Source organism: Poromitra crassiceps (assembly GCF_964638095.1).
Source record: "Poromitra crassiceps genome assembly, chromosome: 10".
In the NCBI taxonomy this organism is placed as follows: Eukaryota; Metazoa; Chordata; class Actinopteri; order Beryciformes; family Melamphaidae; genus Poromitra; species Poromitra crassiceps.
The window spans coordinates 55,037,721-55,062,160 of NC_139631.1; the positions used below are offsets into that span (position 1 = coordinate 55,037,721).

The 24,440-nt window shown below is 44.1% G+C and overlaps 1 protein-coding gene across 2 annotated transcripts in view; it reads left to right on the plus strand.

Moving 5' to 3' along the window:
• The window catches only part of zfr (zinc finger RNA binding protein), a 40,545-nt gene that overhangs the window by 1,710 nt on the left and 14,395 nt on the right, over nt 1-24,440 (plus strand). For both annotated transcript variants that reach the window (XR_014553115.1, XM_083644873.1), the window contains exons 4-12: nt 9,439-9,574; nt 11,933-12,148; nt 14,277-14,533; nt 16,522-16,734; nt 17,465-17,762; nt 21,802-21,983; nt 22,460-22,579; nt 22,730-22,875; nt 23,861-24,017. Coding sequence is in view for 1 of the 2 variants with exons in the window: in XM_083644873.1 (XP_083500999.1) it covers nt 9,439-9,574; nt 11,933-12,148; nt 14,277-14,533; nt 16,522-16,734; nt 17,465-17,762; nt 21,802-21,983; nt 22,460-22,579; nt 22,730-22,875; nt 23,861-24,017 (1,725 nt within the window). In the remaining variant the exon portion in view is untranslated. The remainder of the gene's footprint in view (nt 1-9,438; nt 9,575-11,932; nt 12,149-14,276; nt 14,534-16,521; nt 16,735-17,464; nt 17,763-21,801; nt 21,984-22,459; nt 22,580-22,729; nt 22,876-23,860; nt 24,018-24,440) is intronic.

A 24,440-nucleotide genomic window follows, 5' to 3' on the forward strand; every position in this document is an offset into this window, starting at 1 on the left:
CAGAACTATCGGTAGGGGTGCTCCAAAAAAAATCGATTATTGAAACGATCGCGATTCTTAATGCCACGATTCCTGGATAAATTCCAAACTCCCAAGAATTGATTCTTCAATGTCTACTTTATAATGCTGTGGTTGTCTTTTTGAGTTGCACGTGAAGGCAGCACTGTGCCGCGGAACCAATGGTGTCTGTTGAAAAAAGCACGTGATCTACTCGTCATAGGAAGAGCGGAAGGGCTCTCAGCGCAGACGGGCTCAGAGCCACAAGCCAACCTAGCTGGCTGCTATGAAGAGTCACATAAACAGATGGAATTAAAATGTGTCCGATGATGGTTTTGTACATGGGAGACAAAGCTACAGTTGCAGCAGACAATAGTGCTAGCTAGCTAGCATTAGCTGGCTGGCATGAATGAGATCGCTAGTAGTTAGCATTTTACTGTCGATGGCTAGCGGTAGCGATGTTAGCATTAATGCCAACGTTACAGGGTATATATATGACAACAGTCATGAAAGCGGCTAGCCGCTTGCAATCTTCAAAAATCCTTTGACTATCTGGCTATCGTTATGCATTAGGGATGTCACAATATATCGTCCCACAATATATCGCGATATCAAAACGTGACAATTTGTATCGTTGAGATGAAATCTCATATCGTGAGAAAAAGAAGCTGAACATGGTGGCAGTGATCTGCAGCTGATTGCATGCTCGCTCTCCTTTTCATTCCTTTGTTTGAACAGACGAGGGACGTTACAGACACGGAGGATGAAAATGGTGAAATTACTCAAATTAGCATGGAGGATGCCCCCTCAACTTACAAATCGATCGCCAAAAAATATTGTTAAAATATCGTATCGTTATCGTGAACCCAATATCGTGTATCGTATCGTGAACTGAGTGTATCGTGACACCCCTATTATGCATGCTGTCTGGTAGACCATTTATAAATTAGCAGCTAACTGAATATGCGGCTATGGTTTCAACTATCTGTGCTTCTTTATCAGACTAATAGCAGCTAACAACATCCAGTGTGTCTATTAATGTTAGTAGTCTTTGGTCAGTGATTTTCACTGGATGCATGCAGGGCACTTTTGTCTAACCTGATGCAGGTGTTTATTCAGAAGACTGTCAGTGTCTGCCCACTGTCATCAGCCTGCCTTACCATGTTACACTGTGGGATATGTCCACCACATCATCATTATGATAATATAAAATAAACTTTGTATAGCACCTTTCTTAACAAGGTTACAAAGTGCTTGTACACTAGAATAAGCACACAAAGACCAAATGTATAATAAGGCAAAACAATTATAATTAAGCACAGAAGAATTAAAAAGGAAATGTAAAATCACACATTAGAGATGAGAGAACTCCTTTATCTTCCTTCACCTCTCCTGGCTCTCCTGTGTGGTTCTGTGGGTAAAGCATGGCACTAATAATGCCAGTGTGAGCAGTTTGGATTCTCTCTGGGGCAGTCAGTAGTAGTTTTCTTTTTTTAACTATTGGACTTTTACTTGGAATTTGTGTACTGCCACGGTGCCACCACCTCTTGGACAGAAGATGCGTAGTTATACTCGGGTTAGTGTCTCCCCCCCAAAATCCCTCCCAAAGTCTATAAATCCCCCCTATCTGAAGAACATAAGGGAGAATTCCCACCTAGTTTGCAAAATGAATTTTAGGCCCTGACTGTAATGCTTCAGAAGTTGAATTTGAAGTTCAGCTTTAATAAATTTTACCTTTTTGTCTTAGATTTGCCTTTGTGTGTTATTGCAATATAAAACTATATAATTGAGAATCGATTCTGGAATCGGATCGTGACCCCAGGAATTGGGATCGAATCGTGGCTTAGCCGGATCTGAGCACCCCTAACTATCAGTTAGGGGTATAAACAGAAAAATATAAACACTGATATTTCAGTGTTTTTTTGTAATAAATCTGCAAAAATGTCTACAAGTCTGTGTTTTTCTGACAATATTGGGTGCTGTGTGTGCATGAACGAGGAAAAAAATGAAATTACCGGTAATTGCTTTTAGCAAATGGCTGCAATATGACAAAGAGTGAAAAATTTAAGGGGGTCTGAATACTTTCCGAACCCACTGTAGCTAGACAGACTGGCAGTTACTTCATCCCCGAAATAAATGTTAGATTAGAAAAAAAAAAAAAAAAAATCTTTTGGGGTTTTTAGAGTGTGAGGATGGAGAAAATTTTAGAACACAACCAGGGACCTCCACTGACTTGTTGCCATTTCTCATGTGATTCTGAACACGTAATGTTTTCTTCCTGGAACAAGCATGATAGCTGCATTTTACATTACATTACATTACATTACGTCATTTGGCAGACGCTTTTATCCAAAGCGACTTACAATAACACATTTTTGTCAGCAATAGAGCAATCTACTATGGAGCACAGTCTGTGATAACTACAACTTCTGAAGGAACAGTGGTACAAGTTTAGGTTAGTGGTACAAGTTAAGGTTATTTTTTTTTTTTTTTTTTTTTTTTGGGTGAAAGAGAGAGAACGAAGTTAGATCAAGAAGGGCCCAGATGGAGCCTGAAAAGGTGCGTCTTTAGTCTTTTCCGAAAGATCGGCAGTGATTCAGCCGTCCTGACCGAAGGTGGAAGCTCGTTCCACCATTGAGGTGCCAGGGACGAGAAGAGTCGAGATCGGGATGAGCGACTTTTGAGCCCCCGTAGCGAAGGAGGGGCGAGGCGACCTGCACTGGTGGAGGAGCGAAGGGAGCGCTGAGAGGTTTGGAACCTGACCATGGATTGCAGGTACAGGGGAGCTGACTGGTGTACTGCCCCGTAGGCCAGTACCAGTGTCTTGAATTTGATGCGGGCCGAGATGGGAAGCCAGTGGAGCTCCTGGAAGAGGGGAGTGACGTGAGAGAATTTGGGTTGGTTGAATATGAGACGGGCTGCAGCGTTCTGAATGAGCTGAAGCGGTCGGATGTCGGTGGCAGGTAGGCCGGCCAGGAGCACGTTGCAGTAGTCCAGGCGGGAGGAGACAAGAGACTGGACCAGGAGTTGAGTCGCTTCTCTTGTGAGAAAGGGACGGATTTTGCGGATGTTGTAGAGAGAGAACCTACAGGAGCGTGCTGTAGCAGCTATGTTGGCTGAGCAAGACAGCTGGTTGTCAAGGATCACCCCAAGGTTCTTAGCTGTTTGGGAGGGAAGTACAGTGGTGTTGTCAATGGAGATGGAGAGATCTGCGAGAGGGCAGTCTTTTCCTGGGAGGAAGAGTAGCTCTGTCTTACCAAGGTTGAGCTTGAGGTGGTGGGCAGACATCCAGTCGCCAATGTCTTTGAGGCATGCAGAGATGCGAGCCTCGATTTGAGTGTCTGAGGGGGGAAAGGAAAAGCTGGGTGTCGTCAGCATAGCAGTGATAAGAAAAGCCATGAGAAGAGATCACATAGGCAAGAGATCTGATATAGAGAAGGAAAAGTAAGGGGCCCAGGACTGAGCCCTGGGGGACACCGGTGGTAAGAGGACAGGATCTGGAGAGGGACCCTCTCCATGAGACCTGGTATGAGCGGTTCGAGAGGTAGGAAGCAAACCAGGAGAGTGCAGAACCTGAAATGCCTAGGTCAGACAGAGTGGAAAGAAGTTCATTTTACTTTAAAATGTACAAAATCTCCTTCGGCCGGGGGGAGTTGCGCCCCCGCGGAGATCCCCGTCGGGCCCAGCCTCTGACCTAGCGGAAAACACTGTATATCACCTTACAGAAAACACTGTACATCACCTTACAGAAAACAGTACACCTTACCTTTACACCTTACGGCCGGTGTTCAATGATCCAAAATGAACATGAAAAAGGAGACGGCAGAAAAAAAGTCATGCAGAGTTTCAGCAAGAGGGAGGGGGCTTCAGGGCACATGGTCGGTCTCTCTTTGATCTTTTCTCTTATAATTGTATAATCTACGTTTGTTCTTCTCAAGCAATTCAATAATATATTGTGATCGATTGTTTCCCCGCCCCTCCAAATTATTAATGCCATTAAATAGGAATAGGTCTCTTTATCAAAAATAATAATAATAAAATTACAGCCAATTAATAGATTATGGCGATTTGATCGTCTTTCGCCAATCTCTGATGACCACGATTGGATGATATGAAAAAATGGGGATGATCTAACATCTCTAGTACACAGATTTTCTTCCCTTCCCTCCAATGTTGTTGTATACACATGGGTGGCAGATTTCAGGCAATGTTAATGAATGGATAATTTGGTACATCGTTACGTAAAGCAATAAACGTTTTTATATAGATATCTCAGGGAAGTGCTTTGACTGTGGGGATGTTCGTTCTTCACAAGCTCCTTTCTTAGCTGTTGTAAGGATATAGTTAACAGAGACGAGACCAGGCAGCTGGGCTAACGTTACCACTGAGCTATATTAAATGGAACGTTACAGGCTGCCCTACTCACACTATACCAGTAAACAACGTAGCATCAAGCGTCAAGGTTAGATTTGTAAAACCAACATTTGCTCCAAAAGGAATTACGGTAAATCATAAAGTTAATCAAAATGCCACGGAAACATTAGGCTATCTTAATCAACACAGCAGTGCATTGGATAATTCTCCCAGTGAGAGGCTGAGAGGAGCATCCCTGCCTCTACTTCCAGTCCGGGCTGCTGCAGAGAGCACTCGGCAGCAGCCCGGAGGTCTCAATCTCCGACAACCAAAATCTGATTTTCATACAGGCGTCATTTTGATAAACTGATCTCATAGTGGGAATCTTCCTGGTTACTTTTGGCGGGACAAAAAAATATTACAACTTAAAAGTGCCATATTTACAGAGCTAGACTGTATATAAATACACAACGCACTGTGCGCATTCTAGAAACAGCAGCTCTACATAAGAAAGTTCAGAGGGGCGGCGACCTCACAGAGGTTCTAAATCAACGGAGCTACTGCGCAGACTCTGGTTCACTGATCTGGCAGGATTTTGGCTTCAATAGACCATACAGGGAGGAGATGGGGACGCTCTGTCCATTTTATTTATGTCGATGATACGGACCACCAGCGTTGGTTAGTTGTTTATAACGTGACTATTTATAATGTACTCCGGTTTCCGGTTTACAATTCGGGTCTGAATACAGCCAAAGAGTATAGTGAGACAAGAGGAGACGCTCTTCTTCCTCTTTCCTTGTTTGTTTTTCAAATGAGGCAGAATGCCGTTTTGCCAGAGATCAGGTGGGTTAGTTCCCCTTTAAGATAATTGATGCAACTGTGCTTTGCTCTTACTGTTATTGACTCTTTATTTCCTTTACATTCATGTTGAGTGTAGCAGAGGACTTTGATATTGCATAAAAAAGCAAAAATGTGTGCATACAAATTCACCAGAATGCAGGAAATTAAGTGTCTGACACTCAAAATGTCTTGGGGAAAGGGCCCCCAGAAACCCCCCCCCCCCCCACTAACCTGTGTTGTTGTGACAACAGTTGAACAGAAATGTGCTGTAAGAGGGCGGGCAGAGACTTACAAGCCTTCATCTGTTTTCCACTAGAGAATGATGGAACGCTGTGGCACATATGGGCTATTTTGTATTGGTCCTGGCAGAGGACATATTCAAAGAATGTGTTTGATCTCAAACCCTTTTGATTCTTGAATCGGTTCAAAATTGCCCCTCTGTTGTACAGATGCTTCAGTTGTCATCAACCAGTTGAATGATGCATAAAGCTTCCTTTTCAAAACATATTTTTTAATGACTATTAATAACTTTTTTAATGGATGGCCTCTATAAAACAAATGGTGTTCAAACAGGTTTTGAAGAAATACTTGTTTTTAGTCCATACTAAAATATCGCACAGCCATTTGCCAATAATATTTTAGGCATGCTATCTAGGGTCCTCATTTATTTGTTTGCTGCACAAAAGACTTATTTGAACCTGTTTGTGTTCTCCTTTGAGAGAGCCTGGTGCGAGGTTAGTGTCAAGTAGTGTAAGCTGAGGGAAACCCTCTTTATTATTTTGTTTCTGTGGTGAGCTGTTAGTTTGTTTAAAGTACACAGCTTTATCTTGATAATGTGCCCAAGTCTCCACTAGATTGAACAAACACACACACACACACACACACACACACACACACACACACACACACACACACACACACACACACACACACACACTTTGATTCATATCAATATTAACACTTTCAGTGCCACGGCCCTTGGGCAAAAGGTTGCTTGCTGTGCCGCATAGGCCGCAATGCATTTTAAAACAGTCATATAATTTTTTTAATAATTACTATGTAAACACTGAACACGCACAAATAACGATGAGACTCTCTTCTATCACCTGCAAAAAAAAGTTTATTGATCCCATTTTCCGTTCTTTAGTTATGAGCCGGAGAAGATAGCTTGATTGAACGAAAAACATACCTTTTTTTCTACGAGCTGAGATAATGAGCCTTTTGTGAAATTAAACATTTCAAGCACATCTCTGACTCTGAAGCTAATTTTCTGATGTCTGGGTTAGAGATGCAGCGGTATGATTTTTTGACGGTATGATAACCTTGGAGAAAATAACCACGGTTTCACGGTATCACGGTATCGCGGACCTTTATGTATTCTTGTCAAATATGGCACAAAAAAAACATTTTTTTTTTTACCATGAACAAAATGATAGTTGAATGGGGACCATGATGACAAAAATATATTTGGCAATGAAGTATGCCACAGCATAATTTAATTATTTGGCATGTTTGGATTTGGGTGCATAGGCAAATGCATGTTGAATTGTTGGCTGGTCTCTGCAGCTGTTGATGTGGATACCCCTCCGCTGGTGCCAGTACTACTGCTAGCCTAAAAAAAGAAAAAATACATGTTAATGTAACCTACATCTGTAATGACAGTTAACTGTTGCGAATGTGTGTGTGCTTGGATATATAACAGTACCATTCTTACTTATCATAAATGACGATTTATTTAATCTAATTTTATGTAAAACTAAAACACATAATATCAAATAGATGCTTATCTTTTGTAAAAATCGGATGGACACTGACTGCACTGGACACAAATGATTGTTTCACGTTGATGGCGCACACCCCCACTCACACACACCCCTCTCACACATTAGCCTCTGCCCCTGTGCTGAGCGCTTGTCTTTTCCCCCTCTCTCACACACACACACACACTGTTTGTGCCTCAATTCACTGGCAGGTTGGAGGAGTCTTAGTTTCTACATTATTGAACGTTACTTCTCTTCAGTTCAATATGTTTTTGATAACGAGGCGCTGGCCAGCCTGGCCTACACAAGACGTGATCACTCAGTCAAGAAGTAACGTTACGTTAACGTTAGTCAGCTGATGCTAATTAGCCATGTTAACGATAGCCTATGATGAGTCATGAGTGTTTATCTTACGTTAATGTTAGCTACTCCTCAAACCTGCCGGTGGAAATGGTTTAGCGTTATGTCCGATGTGATGTATGATGAAGCAAGACAACGTTAAGTACCTTGAATTTTGCAAATGAGGACGGCTGGTGTTGATGGGCTATCATGTTTGAGGTAGGCTATTGCCTCCTAGTGCAGCCACTCTTCGCCTGCATGTCTTGCATGTTGGCTGTCCTTCCTCCTGTAAGCCCTGGCCATCCGTTTTTCTGATAACCAAAATAGTCCCACACTACCGATTTTGTCCTTTTTTGACTGGGGAAAAAGTTCGGGGGGTTCTTCACCTCTCTGGCAGCCATTGTCACGCGGCCACTCACAACAATGATGACTCCTTGATGATGATAGCTGCGGTCTGCCAGCTACTGATTGCTCTACACACACATGCAGCAGGGGGGAGGGGCCGCGTAACTGCACTCTGTCTCTGCAAGGGACCTGGGCACTTTCTCTCAGGGAAACAGCTGATACCGTGGAGAAGGTATGACGGCAAAATTTAGTGGTTTTGATACCGTGGCTTTTTCAAACCGCGGTATACCTTCAAACCGGAAACCGCTGCATCCCTAGTCTGGGTCTGTCTGGGTGAAGTGTATGCTGCTCTGCTGCTCTCCGTGCTCCCCCCCCCCCCCCCCCCCCCTCAACTGCACACGCCTCCTGGGTGTGTCTTATGTGTCTGGTGGCTCTCAGTCTCTGCTGAGTTTGCTGCGCACACACAGTGAATGGTGCGCGACATTCAGCTTTTTGGTTCCGCGTGTGTTTGTCACGGGCTGGCATGCTTCCAGTTCGGAATAATAATGCTGATTATGTGAATGTGCTGTTGCAGCGTACATGGAAGTGCTCAGTTGTGACAGCGGATGCTGCTGCTGGGGGCACAGCTGGCGTTGTGCTCGTTTATGGAGGCACGTCGATGCATACGGACGGATGCAATGCGATTTCCTCATTTTCACCAGTGACTATTTCTGTGTGTTTGGCTCCTTTTTCTCTGATCAGGAGAGTGCTGTCGCCACCTAATGGGTTTGTAAAATAGGTTATCGACCTCCAATAGCTACAATATTGTTAGAGGCGACGTAAGAAGCTTAGATCGACACCCCCCCGTCAAAAAAACAATTTGGAGTTATGACGCCATTTGGCGTCGCTGGCACTGTACGGTAAATTTCTAATGACGCCATATGGCGTCGCTGGCACTGAACGTGTTAATAGAGTGAATATTTTCAAATAATATTGTAGTTGGATGAACTGAAGAAAATGAATTTCAACAACGGGTCGTGTTATTCTAAATTTTGACACCAAGATTTAAATTTTTACTGCAAACATATATCGGTTCCAAAATATCGGTTATCGGTGTCTTTCATTACCGATAATCGATATCGGCCCTGAAAAACCCATATCGGTCGACCCCTAATTTTAATTGTGTCTGTTATTTTGGTAATTGAGCGTCGATTGTCGGTCAGGATTTCTTTCTTTTTTTTCCGCCATACCTAACTTGGTTCCTCTCCACTGCAGCGTCGTCCTCTCTCTGAGTGATCTGCCTCATGTTGTGGAGTAGCTAAACTAATCAGCTATAGTCGCTTGATGCCTGCATCATCTTTAACACGGTAAAAACAAAATTGTTGAATTTGCGCGTTTCATCAATCTGTGTGTGTGTGGGTGGGTGGGTGCACGAGGAGCGTGCAGGCGGGGAGAGAGAGAGACCGAATGAGCAGGTGAAGAAAATGTAAGGTTTTACTATCAACTACAATGATTATCACACTAATGTAGGCTACCCGTGCCTGAGGAGCGGAGAGTTATCACACTAATGTAGGCTACCCGTGCCTGAGGAGCGGAGAGGGCAAAAAAACAACACATGATTTTCTGGTCCTCGCACTGATGCGATCCCATGACATTTTCACTTGCACCCTCAAGAAAAAAGGTTCCATATGCGACCATTTTGGTTGCAGTTTGGAGCCCTGCGTTTTGATTTATTGAGACCATTTTCATTAAGCTTGTCAAAAGACTATTGCATGATTATTATTGTAGTGTAACTTGTGTTTTGTTGTGTGTATGCTCTTTGCAGGACACCTACTCCTACGTGCGCTCCACCGCCCCGGCTGTAGCGTATGACAGTAAGCAGTACTACCAACAGTCCACTGCTACAGCGGCGGCTGCTGCTCAGACTCAGCCATCTGTGGCCGAGTCCTACTACCAGACAGGTACGCCTCACCAAGCCTGGCCTACCCCCCAACTTCAAAATGAGACCGTCCCTAACTCGAAGAGACTCACAGTCACGGGTGGCGGCGTTGGATTCGGGGTGAAAAAATACATATAGTCCTTTAGAGCAGGGGTTCCCAACCTTTTTTGTGCCAGATTTTGGTAGATGCATGGAAAAAAAAAGTTGCGGACCGGTTGTCTATTTTAATGGTTTTAGTTACATAATATATTTACTCACCAGGTGGCGACAAAGGGTAAATAACAGCCTTTTGTGTTGTACTGTATGTAGTCTACAGTATTTATGTTTTTGTTTCAACTACATAACAGTGAAAAAAGATACGCACATCCCAACCAGTTTGAAAGGCAGGTGCTGGACCTAATAGAAACTGCAGTGAAATAAACAAAGAAAGGCCGCACACTGTAGCTCCCGTTTGCTTTTGTTTCAACTACAAACATAAATAAATGTCAACTTGAAACTATGTTTCAACTACCACACACAGCTATCAAGCTAGCTCCAGCTGCTGAGCTAACATTGTTTTCAATCTGCTTAATTGCATATTGCGGGCGGACCGGCATTCTTCCACTGTTTACTTTCTGTCTGCTCCTTGTGATTGAAGCGTAGCCACAACGATGATTATGATGCTGATAAGAATACAATTATATTGGGGATATATGTTTCAGTTGTTCTAGCCTCATAGGGCTCTATCGTTGCATCGGCCTATAAACTGCGCCCAGCGCAGCGCAGATTAGTGGGCGTGGACCAGCCCACTCCATATTTTGGTATCGGCGCTACACGCAGCCTTAAGCATTACAACCACGCCTTTTAAGCATAAAATTATGCACAGTCTGCTCATTGGAGAAGTGCAGTTAACGAGTCACAAGCTGCCTTTTAAGCTCCAATTCCACGGAGCGATCCAGTCCAGTCAGAAAGCCAAGCGCGCTGATCTCCCCCCCTCCCTTTCATCCCCGTCTGTCTCATATACTGTATTTTATTCCATATTATTATGCTTCTCAAACCAATCTGACTGCAGTTTAAATACTGCAAGCCTGTAAATACGCGACACTATAGCAAGATCAAAGTGAAAAGAATGTTCTAAACGCATCGGCTAGAAAAATATAGCCTATCCCTATGTCATGATAAGATTAGATTGGTGAAAGTTTGTCCAGAATGATATCGTTTTGCTACCTTTTCTTCTCCCCTGCTGCACAGGTAGGATGATGCACATAAATATAGCCTACATTATGTAAAGTCATTCCATAAATGTGTTTTTATTGTAAAAGTAAATGTGAAGTAAGCCTAATCTTATTGGAGCGGAGCGGACATCATAGTAGAACCGTGTTACGGCTGTCTCTCACCTAAATCACGTTGTATTTGCAAGGGATATATATACCACCTGGGGTACGTATATGTTTCACATAGGGTTGTGTTTGGATTTCTATGTTTTATTTTGGCCAATATTGAAATGTTCTACAATTGCATGTTGTGTTACATTACACATTATTTCTATCTACCTTTCTATCTATTTAGGCTAATTTGGTTGCTATTTATTATCGAAATGTATTGGCCCAATGCATGCTGGGAGATTTCACATGTGTGGCTTTGTGCCTGTCTGCTGTCTGATGCGCGAGGGAGTGAGAGAGAGAGAGAGGGGGGACAGAGAGTGAGATGGCAGAGGAGAGTCCGTGCAATTACGCACTATAATAGAACCGGCGAACTTAGGCGAGATAGAGGGAGTGAGAGAGAGAGGGGGGACAGAGAGTGAGATGGCAGAGGAGAGCTCCGCACAACCGGCGCACTGTATGGGCCTGTTTTTGAAAAGCGCTAAACACTAAATTAACGCCAGGGCGGAAGATATCGTTAGGCCGGTATTTAAGGCCGAAACGCCCATTCTGGCCTATTCTGGCACTGCGCCACGCCTCTTTAGCGTAAAGCGCATTTCGGGGCCTAAAACCATGTTGCTATCTTCCCGAGGCAGGCGCAAGGCATGTTTTTTTTGCATTTAACGCCAGTTTTTGCGCCTAAGGCCTGTGGGAGAATAGGGCCCATAGTCTCGTAGCCTATATGGGCGACTGAAGTTTATTTATCCACCTTTTTTTAGATAACCGCACGATGTGAGAAATAGGGATGGGTACCGAACTCGTTACTTTTACAGGCACTGACCGAAATACGTCAGCGATTATCTGTCTTCGATTCACATGTCCGCATCGTGACATCGATTGCATCGATTAAACGATTAATTTTGACACCCCTAGCACCCACGCAGTGTTGTGCTAGTCCCAAATGGACTCGTGTGCATGATGAAAATAAGCCATGAGCAGAGTTGAACCTTTAGGTCCATTTCACTCCTTCTGTCATTCAGCACCCAAACCAGTATACTGCCAGGGGGTCACGCCCTACACCCAGACCCAGCAGACCCGACAGGTGACTGCCATCAAGCCAGCCGCCCCCAGCCCAGCCACCTCCACCTTCTCCATCTATCCAGTGTCCTCCACTGTCCAGCCTGTGGCCGCCGCCTCTGTGGTCCCTTCTTATTCCCAGAGCCCCACCTACAGCACTAACGCTGTCACCTACTCTGGTAAGATTTCACATTTTCCTGGCCACTGTCTCGAATGGTGAAAATAATGGCTTGGAAAACCAGGAAGTTCGCCCGAGGAGTTCATTGACTCCCATGTTTCAACTGTGAGAATGGAATTAAAAAAGTCAAAATCACTTTTATTAAAAGTACAGATGGAAATAATTTTTAGGCCTATGGCACTATGGTATCACATTGGTTGTGCTTTGGGACAGCCCTATATGAGGCAGTGGTTTACTCTGCTCCCCTCTGTCTTTCCAGGCATCTTGTACTCTGGTTATGAGGCATTATACCATGGTCTGGGTGAATACTCGTTTCTGATTGGCCGACAGGTGTGCATTAAAACCGTGTAACACACACGTAGTCCGGCTCAAGTCGAATCACATGTTGTAAATTAATCCGCTCCCCAACCTGCACAGCTGTTTAATCAAACAGCACAGCTAACATTATTCAACTCGCTACCTCAGCTTCTAGGAGCTGAGCGGACGAGCTTCCCTGCACCACACCAGCTCGTATCCAAGGTTCATCCTATTTACTGGAACAGCAAACAATGTTTCCATTGCATGAGAAGCTTGACAGTATGTTCCAGGTATTAGTCAGTTTCCCAGAGTAAACTGTTATGGCTTGTGAAAAACTTTAGATTTTGATTGCTAAACTTTCACCAAAAATTTGCAAATACTTTTCATTTTATTTTCAGGGTTTGTGCGGTCATGAAAAACCTGGAACAGTCATGGAAATTTAAAATGCAATTTCAATGCCCTGGAAAAGTAAAATCCTGAAAAATAAAATCCCCAAATCTTTTGGAAAAGTCATGGAAATTAGCTTAATAAATATTTTCATGACGTTCATTTACGCAGAGTTTAAAATAATTTGTGTGTGTGTGCAGCAGGCGCCGAGTGCTCTGCTTTAACTCACAGCCGTGGGCGTCCCCCCATCTCTCTCGTTAATCACTCATTCAGTGCTTCATTTCAACACCGCGAACATGGCTGCTGTGACCACACACGGTCTTCGACATGCACAGAGAGCGAAATATGGAATTATTTTTGCTTATGTTTCGTTGCTGACAGTAGAAAGCCCACGGACACAACATAGCCCATCGGTAAACGATTTTTAAAAGTGTGCAGGTGAAGGGAGCCGACAGGTCTAGCTTGACCAAACATCTCACCGACAAACATCCCGACTTGCTCAAAGAGGCACGCCCCCCCTCTGCGGCACGGCACACTCCCTCCCGTTAGGGCTGTTCGATTTTGCCTAACACTAAAATTGACGATTTTTTCTCTCAAAACTCGATTTTTGATTTCGATTATACTCCTCTAAACATGTGTTGCCCTGCAGAGCTCTTTTCCCCCCTTTTTTTCCGTAAGTGACAATTTACGCTTTTACTCTGAAGGCAGAACAACCCAACTTCCTGTTTTAGCTTGCCGCTGCTATGCATAACTTCCTGGCTGTTGCTTGCTAACTTGACACTGGTGGATTTGCGTGTTCCTCCGTGACATAATTAGCAGTGTCAAATCGACCACCCGTGCTCGGAGTTATATCTGTACTAGAATAACACAGTCACAACAGGAATGCGGGGAACTGCGATAGGTGAGTCAGCAGAGGCTGCTAAGTTACAGCCATGAATACAGCCAATCTATCAGTACTCGGTGGCCTCACATGTTGTTTTGTTATGTGAACTGTAAAGGCAACGTTTCATCGTCCGGTGATAACGTCTGTGTTCGTGTGCGCGCGTGAGTGTGTTGTGGCAATCGTTATCTTGTAGGCTACAGCGCAGTGCAACAAGCTGCGCTCAGTGCTCACTCTGTGCTTTTTGGTCGGAGGTGTTGAAATAAGTCCATTGCGCTGCTGTCTTTAGTAGCCAGTATCACAGCCTCTAGAGAGACTTTACAGCGGGGAGAATGGACAAGTAGCAGCATGCGTACATGACAGAGAGCCGGCCCGCCGTAACGTAATTACCCTAGTTGAAGTGTAAATCGATTTTACGATTTTCGTGTTTTTAACATCGTCCTAATTAATTCGATTACGGAGGTTGGTTCTTCGTCTCCACGTCGTGCATTAAAATTGCATAAAGCACACCTAGTCGTTGGTTATCCCTTACGTGGTTTACTCTGCTCCCCTCTGTTTGTTCCAGGCACCTCGTACTCGGGCTATGAGGCAGCGGTTTACTCTGCAGCCTCCACCTACTACCAGCAGCAACAACAACAACAGCAGCAGCAGCAGCAGCAGAAGCAGGCTGTAGCAGCGGTAGCTGCCACGGCGGCGTGGACAGGCAGTACCTTCACCAAAAAACCCCCCTTCCAAAGCAAGCCGCTCCGGCCCAAGCAGCCCCCCAAACCACCTCAGATCCACTACTGTGACGTCTGTAAGATCAGCTGTGCCGGCCCACAGGTGAGTTACAATCACAGCACTGACAATATTTACGTTGTTGAGCCAGTGTGGTCATAGGTCAGACTTCCTACTTTGAATTTTTCAATATATATGTGGACATTTATGGAAAAACAATGTATTGTTATTAGGGATGCACAATATGGATTTTCTCAACAGACATGATAACCGATAAATATAAGCTTCTCCTGGCCGATAACGATACGATATTCCGATAATTATTATAAAAAAAAAATATATATATATATACCGGTGTGTATATATATATATATATATATATATATATCTATATCGTATATAATTATTTAAAATATAAGTTCTTAACCTGTATTTTATGCACACCTCGGGTAAAAAAGAAGAAGATAAAAGGCAGATGTAGTGAGCATAGCTCTGTCACTTCTCAGTGAATGGGGCAGGCAAGTTCCAGTGGAAAGTTCCACTATAAACCACCATCTGTGTCATTTCACTTTTTACTGAAAAATGCTGCCACCAGATTAAAGAAACATTGTGATGTTGACTGATGCTTTTTATTTTCATGTGCGCGTTTGTTTTCGTATTGGTCTCCAGCTCTGTCCAGCTGCCTATAGCTAACGTTAGCTCAATAGTGGGTCTAGGTCCAGGTTAGGTTAATAATGTTAGCGGGACGTTTTTGGAGTTAAAGACACAATCCCTGGACGTTTCCTTTTGGGTAAAGGGGGTTCTATTAGTTTCTATATGGTTTACACCAGCTCTGTGAGTAGGAAGTGCTTTAATGCGGGGCTCTTTGATCACAGCAAGCGGTTTGTCTGAGTCAGTCTGAGTGTAGGCCACGCTAGCTGAGCTAACACTCGCTAGCCACAGCAGCTAACGTAAACACTTAACAAATACGCTGCATCCTCGCCAGGTTTGGTGTAATGTAATGCCAGGTCAGACGGCCCCCCTCCTCTCCCGTGCCGGACATGGATTGCAAATTGCAAGATCAGCTGAAACTATCAAAAACAGCCACTGGCGGCAGCCATGTTTAAGCAGCGCTGCAGTCGCAGCTGTGACGTCACGAGCGTGCGACAACAATAAGCTCTGCTTCCGAGGCAAAAACAAAGCCTCATGGCCTCATATTATCGGCAAAAATGTCATTATCGGAATAATAAATAACGCAAAATGGCCATATCAGCAGATAATTTATTGGTCTGATAATGTATTAGCAGAGGCTTAGCATTGTCAAGAGAGGAGAGAGTGGGCCTGTCCTTTTGTTTGTTGTGTGACTAGCCAGCCAGCAGAAGTGGTCCGCGGTGTAATACGTCCCGGCCAGTCGCATGCATTCAGCAACGTTCCGCACCATCGGTTTAACATAGACATTCGCCTTCCAGTGGGGCAGTGGTGGCCCAACGGTTAGAGAAGCGAGCTTGTGACCGGAAGGTCGTTGGTTCAATCCCCGGACCGGCAGGATAAATCTGGGTGGGGAAAGTGAAAAGGCAGCGCTTGCCCCTCCCTCATTACCACCACTGAGGTGCCCTTGAGCAAGGCCCTTAACCCCAACTGCTCCAGCGGAGCTGATCAGTGGCCAGAAGATCAGACTGTGGTTGTACTGATCAGCTTCCAGGTGTGAGTGTGTGTGAATGTGAACAGGGCACTCCTGAAAAAGAGAGCATTGCTCTCAGTGAGACTCCCCCTGTATCAAATAAAATACCAACATATGTCCTGTCCTGCTTTATAAATTCAAAATCTGCGGCAATTGACGAAAATAGGCGCGATACCCGCAATCCTGTGCCGAGTTTCAGGCCCTGCTTTCTAGCGGGTGACATCACAAGGGAAAGAGACCAGCCAATAAGAGAAGGCCAGCTAGCGTTTCACCATTAGGTCTGAGGCCTCACCAAACATTTGGGTTTGGGTGTAGTTACACTAAAATCATGCAGACTGGGTCACGCTCGCTGCTGACTGTCCCAAACCAGTACTTGGTCATTTCAACCAGTGTTACTCATGGCTGTTGTCTCCTTGCACACATGAAACACCAGACCTACAAGGAGCATCTGGAAGGCCAGAAGCACAAGAAGAAGGAGGCGGCACTGAAGGTGCAGAGCAGCAGCAGCAGCAGCAGCAGCGGTGGAGGAGGAGGGGGCGTCTCGGCTCGCAACGCTCAGAACCAGCTCCGCTGTGAGCTCTGTGACGTCTCCTGCACCGGAGCCGACGCCTACGCCGCCCACATCAGAGGAGCCAAGCACCAGAAGGTAGCTGGCAACCTAACCCTAACCTAACCTAACCCTAACCCCTCAAGCTAGCCTTTTGTCGCTAAATAAAACAAATGTCTTGTCTAGGCAACTCCATATGACTTTAACCCATTGATACCTGATGCAGCATTTGTGTGTGTATCCCTTTAAGACGCGTGGTCTTAAAGGGATACACACACAAATGAGGGATATACATGCCACTGCTGCATCAGGTATCAATGGGTTAACTTAATTTTTTAAAAGATGTTTAATTAAGGGATTTCCATTTTTGTTGTAGAATTTTTATTTCATAATTACCTCCTACTTTTTTGTCTCTCCTGTGTACACTCCTGTGTTTATTTCAAACCACATGCACCCCCTGCAATATCTATATGGTCAACTCAGTTCATGGAAATAAACCCTCAAACAAAGGATTCTCTGAAAAGAATAATTTCCATATTGTACCACCAAACCCATACCAGTTGAGTAACTTCACTGTATTTTAATTACCGGTACTCAAAATATAAGGTGACTATTAAAAATGGCAACCATATCTCAGTTTCGGCAAACCAAAAACCACTTGTAAGAGTTAGTGTTGAACCCTGCACGGAATAAAGACAGGACTGGTTTGGAGCCATCTTATTCCAGTTGATTGTGTGATTTGAGTCCTGAGTTCTAAAATAACCAGCTTTCTCAGTTACCTGTCGTCTTTAGAACTTGAATCAGCTATGCTGTGAATTGTCTTCTCCAGGTTGTGAAGCTTCATACCAAACTTGGCAAGCCCATCCCCTCCACAGAGCCCAGTGTGGTGACCCAGACGCCATCCTCCACCACAGCTGCCCCCAGCAAGCCCCCCGGCTCCACTACCACCTCCTCTCTGTCCTCCTCCAACCCTTCCCCAAACACCTCCAACTCCCCCTATCTGAAGCCAGTCAACATCGTCAGCAGTGGTGTGGCTAGTGTGAAGAACCCAATAGCCAGCAGTCTCTCTTCTGCCAACTCCACCACAGCCGTGAAGAAAGTCAACACCCCCAAGATCACTTTTGTTGGTTAGTAGATATTTGTTGAATGTTGAGGGGGCATTACTTGACTCATCACTTCTCTGTTAAGGTGTGTTCAGCAGGGATACAAACTAGTCACACAACCTTTTTCATCCCAAAATAGGACAATTTGAATGATTTCTCTATTCGCCCCCCCCCCCCCCCCCCCAAACACATCTTCTCCCCAATTGTACTTGGCCAATCCCCCCTGCTCCCCCGGTTGCAGCCCCGCCCCCCCGCGGATCTGGGGAGAGCTGTAGACACACACATTAGAGATGCGCGGATGAGCTTTTATGCCACCCTAATCCGCGTGTATGCATGAATCGTCCGCCCGCCATAAATACGTGCAAACTATTTATAGATCCCGCCATGCACCCGACATTTCACAACGCTATAAATGAGCGATTTGGGTAGATGAACCCTCATGAAAAAGTACTACTGAATCACTACTCGGCACTACTACACAATATCTACACAAAACCTACTGTTCCACTACTTGATTGCTATTGAGATGTGTAGTGATTTATGTAGTGATTTCAGTAGTAATGAGTAGAGAATAGAGAGCTCCAGGGATGACGTATTTTTGTAGGCTGAATGCGGAAGTCCCGAACTTCCTGGTTCTTCACTGTTTCTGTCTATGGGATTTTTGAATGGGTTTTTGGCGTGATGCTTCAAATAATGTCTGTGGGCAACGCAAGTTTAATCAAACGCGAACCAAGGTTCAGCGGGATAATCTTCCCACATGAGGACCACTTTCATGAGTTTTGAAGCGTAACTGCGAGCCCTAGAGGTAAAAAGCTTGTGCTAAGCTAATCCAGAACTACACACAGTGTCGCATAGGCGTCCACGCATTGATTGCGAGAGAAAGAATTTCCGCGTTCACTCGTGATGACGTATAATATCCGCGTCGACATTGTAGTCTCATTTAGCCGTTTGCTAGCTAGCCACCCTTATAACGGCACATAAAAGCTTCAAAACTCATAAAAGTGGTCTTCATGTGTGAAGATGATGTTACTAAACACTGGTTCGCGTTTGATTAAGCCAGCGTTGCCCAGAGAGATTATTAGAAGCATCGCGCCAAAAACCCATTCAAAACTCCCATAGGCGAAAACTGTGAAGAACCAGGGCTGTTAGCATCGATGCTTTCCGGACTCGTTCCTGGAGCTCTCTATTGGCCCCTTTCACTACTGGTGATTACTACATAATGACTATTTAAATCACTGCATGATTACTACTTATAATTACTTCTGTCTCACTATTTGGCTTTTAGGAAATTACTATATAAACACTACTCGTCCCTTCACATTTATTATTGAATTACTACACAATTCTTACACATTTACTGCTGTATGCCTTCACAATCCCTATGGAATTACTACGTCCTGTATGTGTAGTGTTTTATCACTACTGATCACTATTGGATTTCTTTTCATTTCTACACAAACCCTTCTGAATCATTGTTAAACTGACACATTTGCTACTAGTTGGCTATTTAGTATCATGCTAATATCACGCATATAAATTATTCTTATCAAACAAGAATGAGCTTACACAAGCTTAATGTCAAATACATTTATTAAATTTACTGAATATTCTCTTACATGCTTTACACTTGTAAAAATCATGTGTAGCATTACTTATCACATTATCTTATCGATCTTCAGAAGATCTTTTTTGCTGCAGCCAATATCAACAATAGTCGTGTTTCCATTACCCTCACAAATGCGCAAAATCTAAATATCGCAATAGAAATTGGGTAATGGAAACACGTAAATTTCGAAAAACCTCCCAAATATCGCAAAACGTTTTTGCGCTCTCATGAGGTGGTTTTTCAGACGTGTCGATATAGCAGTTTATCGCAAAAGTGTAATGGAAACAGTTTTTTCGCATTAGCACGTCATGTGACCCATTCTGCTTTGGAAAAGCAGCGAAAAATGAGGAAGAAACGGTTCGATAAGCCGTGGCAAAACCTCCGCAGCAATGGAAAACTTTGAAGCAACGCTAGCAGAAAGACGAGTGTTATGCAAAATATATATAAAATAGATAATGTTTAATGGCAGAAATCGGTCCATGGTGACAGGCTGCCTGTGTGCGCGCATTTGGCACAGCGCGAGGGGATGAAAAGCAAGCACACACCGGTGCGGTGCGTGCTCCTGACTGAAGTGACTGTGAGTAATACATTACACACGTTTCAGGTGCAGTGTTATAATTATAATAGCTACACAACATTGTGATTATTGACCAAATCAGCCTTTCCCCCCTCCATCTCTAAATCGGACCAGTTGTAGGCTATTAGGCTTTTTTCCTCTGCCTGTCGCGCTCACTGCATTCACTGCAGCCAGCAACATTTTGCGACTAATTTTATTTTGAATTGATAATCAGGCTCGTTTATATGCGTTGTAACTTCATGTTGTGATTTGCATTGACCATTGGTTGGATTTGAGCATGCAGGGGACGGGATATGGGGCAGATCCACTGTGGCAGGCAGCTGCTGGTAGGCTAATGGGAATTGCGTTCAGGTGTGCGCTCCGTCAGACGGTACCAAACTCAACTTCAATGGAAACGCCTACAAGTCGCAATTGTACATTGTCGAAGTTGTAGAAATATCGCAATTATTTTGCGAAAAACTGTAATGGAAACACAGCTAATATCTGATATAATATAAATAATATCTGTATAAAAAGCATCTTTGGTGAAGTGAACACAGGCTAACATTAGGGACCGTTCGTTATTTAGAAGGGGGGGTCACTGGAGGGATTTGGTGTGCTCTGAAATAAAAAGCTGTGCCCCTTCCCTGATCAAAATATATTTTTCCTTGACCCTCCCCAAGTGATTTGAAAAATACACAATATTGTGGCGAGCTTGCGTGGAAGAATGCAGACTGACACAGAGATCTTACTTTTAACCACTCCTGCGCCTCATACACCACGTGACAGCAGGGGGTGCTATTTATTCCACATCGGAATCATTGAACATTTGCAGAAACTCCGGCCAGCGGTGATCAAACACACTAACAGTCTCAGTCGTGGTGGCTACATTGATAGGAAAACTAAACATTATCCTGGCCACACAAACATTGCCATTGCCACATAATGCAATCAAAACATGAGCACAACATCACTAAACCACGTTTTTAACTGTAAACAGTAACAAGCTTCCCACAAGAACATGAACTCCCATAATCCTTTGCCCTTCTTAGAGCAGAACTGTCACCAATCAGAGCGACCGCCTCCTCCGGTCGCTACATAATGCTATTTTTGCTTGTGAAACAATCTTCAGTCTGTGTATATCAATGTTTGTGTTTAAATAGCGGTCAATGACTGATGAAAAATAAAATAAAAAAATAAAATCTCAATCAAAACGCAACCCTATGTGAAACATATGTCATCCTGGTGGTATAAATATCCCTCGCAGACTTAACGTAATTTAGGAGATGAGTGACAGCCGTAACTCCGATGCAACGATAGAGCCCATATATATTTTGTGATGCCATGTCTGTTTGTTTGCTCGACTTTGTTCCAGTGGGTTATTCGCGCTGGAAATGTACTTCCATTTTATCACCAGAAAAGCGCCACTGATTCGCCAGATACTGTACACGCCTACTGTCTGGATAGGCCAAGCACAAAGATCGACAGATAGGACCGCCAAAGAGAAACAATGCACCGGGACATACCAAACGGTTTGGACAGGAGGGGTGTAAATGAAGCAACTCAGTCGTTGTTGAAGTCCGAAAATCAAACATTACAACAACAAAAAAGGTTTATATATTTTTATCGAATCAAAATTTTATACCCCTCCCCTGGACTCAAATTAAAGAGTGTACCCTCCCTCAGACTAAATTAAAAACAAGATGACCCTCCCCTATTTTCCTCCAGTGGACCCTTCCCTAAATAACGAACGGTCCCTTAGCTTTAGCTAGCTAACACACCATGCTAGACTTGATTGTGGTTTAGGAAAATGCCTTCTACTTACAGTTATTGTGTCGTCGCTGTCACAGTTGGATTCGCTGTAACTCTAAATGATGTTGGCACTGTCCTCTCCAAAACAGGTGGAAACAAATTACAGACCACAGCAAAGGTGGACGAGTCCAAGGCGGAGGTGTCCAAGCCTGCTCTGCCCTCATTAATCACCCAGGAGACCAAGAGTGAAGTGTCAGATCTTCTGTCTTCATCAGCCCTGGCTGTGCTGCAGAGTGACGTCCAGCCTGTCGGACATGACTACGTGGAGGAGGTATTCTACATGATATTTAGAACGATGAACAGGCCAGCACGCTAAATGTCCTTTCAAAAGTTCAATACATCATCTGGGCATAGCAGCAACAAAGTTTCAGCCAACAGGCCTTCAGCAGTGTTGGGTTAGGGTTACCCTAACCCTAACCCTTCTTCAGTGTTGGGTTAGGGTTACCCTAACCCTAACCCTTCTTCAGTGTTGAAGCCTGTTCGTTAAAACGTTCATTGCTGCTATGCCCAGATGATTTATTAAACTTTTGAAAGGACATTTAGTATGCTGGCCTGTTCATCTTTCTGAACAGTTTGTTTTTGCCTTGAGTTTTTTGCGTTTGATGGAGTGTGCTCGCTATTCATGAGTCAGGCCTGTATATGGACCTACACATGGAACAAAAATACATTTTACTCAGGCATGTAATTCATCTGATACACATGGAACAATTATACATTTTACTCAGGCGTGTAATGCATCTTTTCCAGGTCCGAAATGATGAAGGTAAAGTCATTCGCTTCCATTGTAAGCTCTGTGAATGTAGCTTCAACGATCCCAACGCAAAGGAGATGCATCTTAAAGGTCGTAGACATCGGCTACAATACAAGGTTTGTAGGTGATAATTAACTGCACCACTCTCCAGAACCTACATAGGACACATGATGAAAAGTTTTTTATTTCTCAATTCTAATGGGAGATGAGTGATCTATATTCCTGATAACCCTCTGGCTTAAAGTTGTACATTTTCCTTTTTGTAGAAAAAGGTCAACCCGGACCTGCAGGTGGAGGTGAAGCCAAGCATCCGGGCCAGGAAGATCCAGGAAGAAAAGATGAGAAAACAGATGCAGAAAGAAGAGTACTGGAGAAGAAGAGAGGAAGAGGAACGCTGGAGGATGGAGATGAGGTGTGGCTGAGGTCCATTCAATCTGTCAATGCAGAGATATTAATAGTACACTCCATTTTTATAGCACCTTTCATACTAAATGTAGCCCAAAGTAACAATCAGGAAAGACAAAACGGGCATAACTGGTGGCAAGGTGCAAAGCCAACCAGTCAGCACTACATCAGATGAGCAGGTAATGATAGAGCAGAGTGCTCTAGGACCAGAACATCTGGTTCAAGAGCGGGTAAGAAGGTGGGATCTTGACTACGTTCTCACAGACGTATCTGAGACGATGCAAGCTAACCAAACCACTGAGAGAGACCTCCCCGCTCCAGCGGACCAGAGACTGTGAGCTCAGAACATCAGTGGACCACCTCTCTAACAAATCTAACAAATGAGATCTTCGGTGGGACTCGATCATCCCTGGCTGCCTTACAACCAGCCAGGTCCTGCCGGACCTCTACTATACTGTCACTGTCACACATATGTCACTCTCAGACATAATGTCTGACGTCATCACCTGTTTTTACCAAAAGCTTATTTTTAGGACTTTTGAGTGCCAAATACGTTTATTTGTCAACCAAATCCAGTGGCAAACACTGTGGCTAAACAGTAGACCAGAGCAAAACCCAGCAACACATGACATATCTTAAACATGACAAAATACACTGGAGGGGGGCTTTAAACTAGGATGTGAGATGTGCGATATACACACAGCTGTTTGATTCAGACTTACTGGTTTGTGTTTGTCAGACCTAGATGAACAGACTGGTTTGTGTTTAACCAGACTGGGATAAACAGACTGGTTGGTATTTGTCAGACTGGGATAAACGGACTGCTTTGTTTATTTGACTGGGATCAAAACAGACTGGTTTGTGTTTGTCAGACTGGCATCAAAACAGACTGGGATAAACACAGACTGGTTTGTTTGTCAGACTGGGATAAACACAGACTTGTTTGTTTATTTGACTGGGATCACAACAGACTGGTTTGTGTTTGTCTGTAGGCGTTATGAGGAGGACATGTACTGGAGACGCATGGAGGAGGAGCAGCACCACTGGGACGACCGGAGACGTCTCCCTGAGGGAGGGTACCCCCAGGGCCCCCCCGGACTGCTGGGAGTACGACCAGGCATGCCCGGCCTGCAGCCTCAGGGACCTGTGGTAGGCCTGCATCATTATGGCTAGACAATATTCTCCAAAATATATGACTCATAAAAACAATTGCAAATGTCCAAAATGTAGGGAGCATGTGGGCTCTACGATTTTTGTCCCTGTCCCAGAAGTAATATCACTCAACTGGAAGTGATCTAATCAATGATGTCACTTGAGCAATTGCCCTTAGACATCATCAGTGATGTCATAAGAGCAATTGTGATGTCATCAGTGATATAAGACGTTTTCTGAAAATCGCAATTTAAAAGTCACTTTAAAGTCACATTAAAGTGATAATACGGAAGATTTTCATCTAAATAAATCTCTGTAAAGTCACTATATTGCCAACTGAGTTACCACAAGTGGCGCAAAGTTCTTGACGGGTTTCCCATCACCCAGCACCTGCCAGAGGCCCAGAGAGGGTAGGCGGAG